Source organism: Protopterus annectens, chromosome 11.part0, assembly GCF_019279795.1.
Source record: "Protopterus annectens isolate FY-2018-M chromosome 11.part0, PAN1.0, whole genome shotgun sequence".
Classification (NCBI taxonomy): domain Eukaryota; kingdom Metazoa; phylum Chordata; order Ceratodontiformes; family Protopteridae; genus Protopterus; species Protopterus annectens.
Genome location: NC_056745.1, coordinates 1,442,279,589 through 1,442,289,588, shown reverse-complemented (window position 1 = coordinate 1,442,289,588; position 10,000 = coordinate 1,442,279,589). Strand labels below are relative to the sequence as shown.

The 10,000-nt window shown below is 38.4% G+C and overlaps 1 protein-coding gene across 1 annotated transcript in view; it reads left to right on the top strand.

Annotated features, from left to right (window-relative positions):
• TSPAN12 (tetraspanin 12) overlaps positions 1-10,000 on the top strand; it is a 738,019-nt gene that overhangs the window by 412,071 nt on the left and 315,948 nt on the right. Inside the window, exon 5 of the mRNA XM_044088738.1 lies at positions 3,432-3,506. Coding sequence (XP_043944673.1) covers positions 3,432-3,506 — 75 coding nt within the window. The remainder of the gene's footprint in view (positions 1-3,431; positions 3,507-10,000) is intronic.

Here is a 10,000-nt window from a genome sequence, read left to right as displayed (position 1 = left end):
CACTAACAATATTATCACATTACATAGATGAGGGAACCATCATGGCAACTGTGAACATGGAAGATTTTTACATACATAGCCTAACAAGGGAATCTGCGTGGAAGTATCTCATATTTTAGATAGTGCATTATCATTTTAAGTTTCCAACTGTGCATAGGTTATGCACATCAGTTAGAGAACTTAACCATTGTTTAAATCCTGTGTTTGAGTGTTTCAGAAAGCAGAACCCGACCTTCTCTTATTTGAGTGATTGCCTTTGGGTAGCAAGCTACCAGGACATTTTACAGCAGCATGTGGGGTAAACCCTTTTATTGATGCAATCCCTTGGATTACAGTAAAGTACAAGAAACCATCCATGATCTGTGCAGCATCACTGAATTTTTGGGACATTTATACACTTTGTACAAATAAAGGCTTTTTTCACCAAGAGAAATAGGTGGAGTCTCAGAATGTAATAATTGAATTCTCCCAGCTCCAAATGTCTACAGCAAGAGAGAGCATCTGTCTACAACAAGGGAGAGCACCTTGGAACCCAGAGATATATGTCATTCTGCATTTTCCTTGTATTATGCAATGCTCTACATCAAATTACTATGACAGACCCTCATGAATCTTTGAAACCAGGTATCAGATTCCATAAGGAGTTTAATTTGCCTTCATCTGCCAATAAAAAAATAACTTCTTTGGTGGCTGGATGCTAGTCTTTGCCAAGGAATGTCCCTTGGTCCTCTTTTATGACCACAACTGAAAACTGGCTGGGTTACGTTTGGAACGCCCTCTTCATCAGTCTGCCTTTGCAAGGCAACTAGTCTTAAAAAAGGGCTTCTACACATCAGCCTGAAAGAAATTAAAGCAGATTTAACAGCTTTTTAGAACAGCTTACACTAGATGACCTACAAGTTAGTGTAGATAATACCACAGTTGTATGGGTCATCAGTAAGCAAGAATGAAACACATCTGTCCAGCTGAGTAGAGATGTGTCTAATGTGGTGGTGGGACATTTATTGCAATCTTTATCTGGCTGCAATGCATCTCTCTCAGCACAAGGCACTGACCTGCAGATGTTGGGTCTTGAATGACAACCAGATACACAGACTTTTCAGGACGTTATTCAAATGGAAAGCTTGCTAGATGTGAACCTGCTGTCAACACATCTTAACAGTTAAGTTAGTCTCTTGGTCCCTGTACTTTATAGACTGAAGAAGAGATGCTTTCTCAGGCCCTTGAATGCAGAATCTGAGTATGAATATATTATGCAACTCAACATGAGTGAAGAATATTTTCTTTCCTTATTTCACTTGTATTAGTAGCATTTTGTTCACCATTCTTAACCCTTAACCCTTAACCCTGTCTTACATGTTTACATCCCATTCTGTTAAACCACACTATTCACTTTTTTCATAATTATACAGTCAGAAAGTTAAAAATCAATTAACATCAGTCTTCTTTTACAAAATATGTTGTGAGATCCTAATGTGCCTTCCCATCTTGTATTTTCTACCCTTCATATTTGCACTTTTGTTTTGAGATTGGTTTATGGTACTTCTCATATATTGTCAATTTGCATGCAAAAACTTGTTTTAATTTTCTTTTCTTTTTTTTCTGTTTTTTAGCTTGTCTCACACCTGCCAACCACTGAGCCCACCTCTGTCCTCATGATCAAGCTCATTTTTACCCCCAATTACTTGGGGCAAGAGGCAAACATTAGGAAAGAAACCCAAAGCTGTTTTAAGTTTCCCTATCTATGTTTATTTGTGTAGCTTTTTGTGTCTCCTGTGTCATGCTGGGCTAGACAATATGCTGGAGCCACTAAATGATGATTGTCAAAGAATAGACATTGATGGTACCTGGGAGCTAAAGGGACAGGATTATAAACGCTGAGCTTTTCCTGTTCTAATAAAATGCAAGCTGTAAGGTTTTATGTTGCAGCCTAGTGAAACATGAAAAATGCATTGTAGATATAACCCTATAAATTCAAAAATGTAATTGAAAAAAAATAATATTATATAGTAGGTACCTAGAGTGATGCTGCATCTGGTGTGTGGAGACACAAAATAACACTGGAGTTGCGGTACTTAATTTCCCACACAGTTCTGAAGGATATGACATGGTATTCTGAATACCTTTTTCATGAAAACACGTTTACCAACCACAGCTTAGCAAAGGCATTGTGACGAAAGCACAAGGATTTTTATTTATATGTTTAACTGTGCTTACAGACATAAGAAAAAAAAAACAGGAAAAAATAAAATAGCAGAAAGCAGCTTTGACATCACTTCACCTAAAAATGATAACGAATGAACTATATAGTATTTACATAGTAGTCACAAAAAGAGATGAAGCTATGAGGTCTTACATTCAAGTCATAAAGATAAAAGAATTAAAATTGTTTCTTTCTTTCTTTCTTTACAACCAACAATAAAAAATGCATGCATTACAAAGCAGTATTTACATCCCAGACCTTTCAAATGGCATCTTTGCAATATTGTTATTATAGTCACCTTCAAAAATCACAGAAAGGGAAAATAAAACACTAGCTTGCAAAAGTCTTGGTGTGAAAGGGATATAGTTTGCAAAATCCTTTTCAAGAAATTACACAATTTTCTAACAATATTTTTAGGTAGATATTAGTTTTGATGGACTATTATGGTTCATAGGTTCATAGGTTCATAGGTTCATACTAGGCTATCTGCCCTAGGGCATTTATAAGCCTAGCCAGAGTATGTTTGGCTTTCGCCACCCATTTTAAATTAATTTTGCTATGCCCTTTTTCGAGGTTAGTATACTGTGCCTCTGTCTAACAGTGACACAGAAGTGATACCCGGGGTAAACCTATGATCTCCCATCCACTCATCAAGATTCCTCTTGAAGAAAGTCAATGAGGGACTCTGCCTAACCTGGACTGGGATTTTATTCCATAGTGAAGGGAGCCTCTGGGTTATGAATCTGTCCCTCCAGCATGTCCTATTTATTCCTTCATGGTTATTACTTTGTTATTCTGAATGAACCTTTTTTATTTTTGGGATTGTTCATTTGAGCCAGTACAGGCATTAGCAGATTTGTTGTTGTTGTTAGATGTTATTTGCATGCTTATATCAACCGTAAGCCAAGAATATTATCATTAGGTGTAGCCAAAGAGAACTGTGTGGCATCATTTCACGTGGAAGGAGTTTACTGTTAAGAAGTTAGTTAGGTCCACTTGAAGCAGCCACGGGGAGCAATGCGCTGGTGTAGGAATGTTCCAGAATCTCAGTATACTTAATCAGCAGCATGTATACATCTGTCTACAAAGCAATAAAAGTGTTACAGATGGAAAGTATTCCAAAATGCTGTTTGATTTAATATAATTCTCATTGCTATAAAATTGTTACAGATAGAAAGTATTCCAAAATGATATTCCATTTAATATAATTCTTATTCTTTTTCCACAGTATTTTGGAAGCCTGTTGTTAATCTTCTGTGTTGAACTTGCCTGTGGTGTGTGGACTTATGAACAGGAAAGCTTGGTACGTGTCAAGAGCTAAACGTAGACTTTGATATGAAGTATAACTTTTTTGATAAATCAAAGTTTTTTGCACGTGTTACTGTTTGTAAGATGAACATTGAAACACTTGTAAAGTAGAGTCATCTTTGTGGTAGGCACATGAAAAAATTCTGGGCAAATATCTGCATTGTTTGACTTATTCAGATATTCCTTGAAAAGTAGTAGCCATTCCTGAAGCAAGTAATTGATGAAATGTGATTCAGTGATACATTTCTGTGCATGGCATTAGTACTGGGTTGTCTTGGTGAGGACTCAGTGTTGTCTTAGGTAGAGGAGTTAGAACAATTGTGGTTTTAGAGCAGTGGGTGCATTCTTATTCAAAATATCTGAGTTTATTTTGAGTGCCTTTCCAGATAGGCATGATATGGCATTTGGGCTCTGAAACTTAATGTTCCAGTTCCTATCTTTTGTCCTGATGGGAACTGAAATGAAATTAGTATACTTGTACATCTTACAATAGATTTTCCTGTTTTCTTTTTTTTTTCTTTCTTTCTTTCTTTCTTTCTTTCTTTTTCTGAGAATGATGTTAACCATTCTGTTTTAAATCCCTTACTGGTCTGTACTGTGTTACTCAGAAAAGAGAAGGACGCGTGCCTCTCACTGCTTATATAAATACATCAAAATAATTATTTTCACAAAACTGATGCTTTAAGTTTTGTTCATAGATTCATAAAGTTTACAAGGCAAAGTCAGTCTATGGGCCATAATCTCCTTTCCAATAGCCCCCTCATAGGGAACCTCCTGCTTGCAGAAGGGCAAAACTAGTCAGTCCTTGTCCATTGTTAGGCTTTGCCTTACAGAAGGTTTTGCCACGGTGTTGTATATATCCATCCACAACCTCTTTTACCCATTTTTAAACATGTGGTTGGGGTGTCACTTTAACATTGACAATTATCTAGAGCCTGTGTTTTCATCACTGGGTGGCTAGGTTGTTTTTACGTACCACATATTCACATGCACTGTCATCCCTGTGACCAATTTAAAGTATCCACTCCACCTACTACGTCTTTGGAATATTGAAGGAAACCAGAGGACCTGGAGAAAACCCACAGAAACAAAAGGAGAATATACAGACTCTGCATAGAAGACACCCCTACCGAGGATTGAACTGGAGGACCTCTTACTGTGAGGCAATAACACTACCTGCTGCACCACTGTGCCCCCCTAGTGTTTTATATGTAACAGAAGATTATTTTGCAGAGAAAAGGGCTGCACTGAGTAAGAAATCTGCCCTTTATGCATAATGTATTTATTTATTTATGCACATCCTCTCAGCCCATTAATTATGGGGAGATGGAAGACAGGCATTCTTGAGTTGTGTGAGAGCCCTATGGCCCATTCATTCCTGACTAGGAATCCCAGTCAACCGTCCATTCCCTGGGGAGAGTCAGATGATAGGGAGTGGGTCAGCTGACCCGTTCACCCTGAGTGCACTCACCTCCACTCTTGGCAGTGCCAGCATTACCCACCAGCATGGGTAAATCAGAATTACCCACCATCATGGGTAAGCCAGCATTACCCACCAGCATGGGTAAATCAGAATTACCCACCATCATGGGTAAGCCAGCATTACTCACCAGCATGGGTAAGTAAGAATTACCCACCATCATTAGTGAACCAGCATTACCCACCAGCATGGGTAAGTAAGAATTACCCACCATCATGGGAGAGCCAGCATTACCCACCAGCATAGGTAAGTAAGAAATACCCACCATCATTGGTAAGCCAGCATTACTCACCAGCATGGGTAAGTCAGAATTACCCACCATCATGGGTGAACCAGCATTACCCACTAGCTTGAATGAGCCAACGTTACCTACCAGCATGGGTAAGCCAGCATTACCCACCAGCTTGGGTAAGTCAGAATTACCCACCATCATGGGTGAGCCAGAATTACCCACCATCATGGGTAAGCCAGCATTACTCACCAGGATGGGTAAGTCAGAATTACCCACCATCATGGGTGAACCAGTATTACCCACTACCTTGGGTGAGCCATTACCTACCAGCATGGTTGAGCCAGCATTACCCACCAGCATGGGTAAGTTGGCAGCAACTGCTCATTCCCATCTTCTTAGCCAGCTCCTACGGTCACCTGAGCTGCTAATCAAACTCTAATCAAATGTATCAAAGTCAGAGCTGGCTGTCTTTTTTTATTTGATGATGGAGATTGACTTCTTTAATTTGAGTGTTATGTAAAGCCATTTGTTTTGTGGAGGTCTGGGCATCAAGGAGAACTGTGTCCTAAACATCACAGGGTGCTAATGACCAAGTCACCATGCAGGAGTATAGGGACAGAGCTTAGAGAATGTTTTGTTAAATGAGAGTTCTTAGTACTGTGATTTTTTTTATTAGGAACTTATGGGGCCTTTCTAGCTATGTGATGTGTTTGATTAGATATGTACTCCAAGGGGCATTATGATCCATAATTGGTCTCACCACACGTAGTACAAAGGAATGATAACCTGTCTTGACTTGGATGAGAAAACACACAGCTTGCAGTCATCAGCAAATTTACTTAGTCATATGTCTGGTGTAGTGTGTTGGAGATCTGCAAGGCAGATGCCAAACTAAATGGGTCCCAGTACTGAGCTGTGGAGAGTGCCACTAGTCTTCTCTCTTAGGTGGCATCTGCTACTTTAACTACACTGGTTCTATCTGTCAGACAGTTTGCCATTCATCATATTGCGTAAAGGTCTACATTTCGGCCTTAAAACTTGTTTGCAATTCTGGCACAGGGAAGGGGAATATTGTCAAAGGAACTGGCCAAATCTAGGTACACTGTACAAATCTCATGGCCACTGCCTACAGCATTAGTGGCTTTCATAAAGATGTTTACTAAATTTAGTAGACATCTGTCCCTTTGATAATCCAGTAGTGTTGGGGATCTAGAGGAATAAGAATTTTCACATTGGAGCTTATGAAATCAAATAAAAAGCACTGTATGAATTTGTAGATTAGGCTTGTTAGGCCGATAGCGCTGAAGTTCTCAAGATAGAGGTCCCTTTATGGAATGGTATAATAATAGCTGATTTCCTTACCTCAGGAACATGCCCTGTAGCTATGCTGAAGTCAGAACAGTTTTAGTAGGGATTTTGCCATCTGCTTCATATCGGTTAGGTAGTAACATTCATGAAGTACTTTTTAGATGCTCATTTTGTATGCTGCAGAGCTTTACACAGCATTCTGAATAATCTGCAGACGGAATATGTTTTATTTTGTGAATCAGGCAGAACTCTAAAGCAGGTTTAAACACTTTGCAGTTGTTGTTAGCTGATTTCCCCCCATTTTCCGTGGAGTATATTACTCTGAAAATTAGATTTTAGTACCATCACATCTAAATGTAGAAGGTTTTATGAGTACTTAAACTCCTGAAAGAGGTGTTATTTTGTAACAATACTTTCTTGACTTTGCTTGCACTGTGACTTATTGAGTTGCAACTTGCTGAAGAATCAACTTGCAGATTACATCTAAACATTTTTTGCAAGGGAAAACGACCCGTCAAGCTCTCATTTTGGGGATTAACCTGCCCACATCCCTAGGACTTGTATGCACTAACTGTATGGTTGTACCAACACAAAGGAAAGAAAAATCTATAAAAACAAATTTTGCCAGTGCACAATTAGAACCCACATTAACAATGATTTCCTGATTTTGTATGGAAAGTAGAAATCAAAGAATTCAGGTTTGGCAAGTTTAACTCAACCGGATGGAACGTCATCCATTATGCGATTGCTGAGGTGCAGGGATGTGCACTACATCATGGTCTTCAGTACTACATTTGTACCTGTGACGATATATTGTCTAAGAATGTATCTGATGAAGGCTGCTGAACAAAAGTGTTCATAAGGTAACTCAATAAACTGGACATCATCAAGTAGCAGACTGCCAGACATTTTTATTTTAATCTTTTAGATAGAATATTTTGGAAAAGGGTCAGTTTATGAGAATTCTTCTGCACACTGATCAAGAATTTTACAGACTCTAGCTGCATAAGTTGCAGAGATAACTGTTGCAATATTATCAGTGTATCGAAACGGTGCTCCATTTTTCTTGCCACTGGTTCATAGTGATATGCTAGGATAGGGGACATCTCAAGTATGATAGATTTGTAGCATTTTAAGAACAGATAAATGCTACAAACTTTCTAACATTTGCTCTGCTTCAGAATACAAGCCCCTCCTGTATCATTTCTCACTTTTGGAATATTATCTAAGTACTAATCGACTGCTGTACCTCTCTTTTACTTAACTATATCTATCTGCAGCACTTTCTCTCTTTCCACCTCAGCTTGATGTTTGACATCAAATCAAAATGCCCAGTTTTATTTCTTACAAATGTCTTACCATATTGTAAAGTAACTTTCATTTATTACTTACAAATGTCTAGCACTGCATTGTAAAGTAACTTCCGTTTATTACTTACAGATGTCTAGCATTGTATTGTAAATGTATGCCAGTGTAGGTGTCTACTACTGTATCATAAAGTAATGTACATTTATCCAATGTGTGTCAATGTACTGTGTTGTAAAGTAACTTGCATTTATCCAGTGCATGTCAATGTAGGTACATCACAATATAGCAGGATTTGATTTATATTAATATACTTTACAGAGCATTTTTGTTTAATCTTATGTCTCTGTATTGCAGATGTTATCCTATGTGACTATTACTTTTTGTATTAATGTATGACATTGTATAATTTTTGTGTGGGGATTTTTCCATGGGACTCCACTGAAACATTTTTTTTTTTTGCACAATCAGACTTTCTCAGGCATTTTAGGAACAGATAAATGCTACAAACAAATGGAATAACTAAATACATACATACATGCATGCATGCATATAAATACATACATAAAAATATGCAGTCAGAACTACGTGTGCCTTGCTCTGTTGAGATCTGTGTCCAGAAAATTTTTATGCAGTCACCTGATTTCTTAGACCTTTATGGAGTACCTTGTATCAATGTACGTACAATGAGCAGCTGACTGAGGTGAAATTCCCTGAGTGTTAAGAGTTGCCCAAAGCCCAAAACACTGAGAAACGCAATGTTGATTGCTGTTTTCCATGGGAAATCACTGCCAATGTGATTCCTGTCTGATGGCAGTGGTTATCTTCTTTTTTGTGAGACTTCACCCTTCTTCAAGTTGTTGCAACTGTGGAGTTGGCATTTATACATTTAAGGATGCAGGGGTCTTGGTCCCTTAAAAAAGCACTTACACTTTACTTTTCTACTCTCCAGTTTTTTGGTCATTAATTTTTGGCCTTTTTGATGTGATGATCAGGATTTTGCTGTGCTTCATAGCAGAACTGTGTGCAAGACCACCTAGATTTCTAGTGCGTAATGCACCAGTATTTCTAAATCTCCAAAGACTTTATTCAGTAATTTGGTTTATTTATTTCAGCTATTTGTTGAACTAAAAATATTCCATTGGGTGTGACAGACCAGAGTATTGCAAAGTCAAAACTGGCTTGAAATCATCACCCTTCTTAAATGCACTGCTCTTCATCAACATATCTTATTGAGTTTGTTTTTCAGAGGTGCCTTTACCTATTAGCACTTTTTCTGTGCTTTCCATTTACAGAGTTTTAAACATAATATAGGTGGACTACAGCAGCCATGTCCAAATGTAATTAATATGTTTATAGTGTTAGATTAATACTCTTCCATCTGCCTGTGCATAACATACTGAATAAACATGAACTGCCTTATACTGCTATAAAACCCGCCACTTGTTCTGTCCACTTATTGTTGCTCTTACAGATGTACAGGCCAAACTACGTGATCTAGTGCAGTATCAATGGCACAACAGGTAGCACACTCATCTTTGTTCCAGAAGGCTGTTGGTTCAATTCCTGCACTAGGTAGCTTGATTGGAGACACTACAGTACAGCAGAAGGAGGTGCTGCACTCCTGAGTGTGCCAACCTTTAGATGAAATGTTAAACTAAGGCCTCATCCACTTGAGTTGGTGGTACCTGTTGAAAAGAGTAGGTGATGTTCCCCAATGCCGTGGCCAAATTTTCCTTTGTAGTATTATAAGTACCACCTTGAGTCACCCCTGAAAAGAGGCTACTAGCCTATTGGGACTAACCCGGTTAACAAAAGATTAAATCTGTTTTGTAAGTGTATCCAAGAGGTGAAGCAGGAATGTTCCATTAATTTCCTGACCTGTCCTGTATCTTATTAGCCTGATTCCACAAGACTTGCTCTTAGTGTTAGTTCCTTACTCCTGGTGTAAGCCTGCTGTATAAATAGGTCTTACACTGTAGTAAGTTACTTAGGCTGAGAGTAAGTCTTTTGGAATCTGACCTGGTGTAAGTCTGTTTATAGATAGGTCTTACACTGAGAGCAAGTCTTTTGGAATCTGACCCCTGCTGTAAGATGTTTATAGATAGGTCTTAGACGAAGAGCAAGTCTTTTAGAATCTGGCCCTATTCCTCTTTCAGGAAGG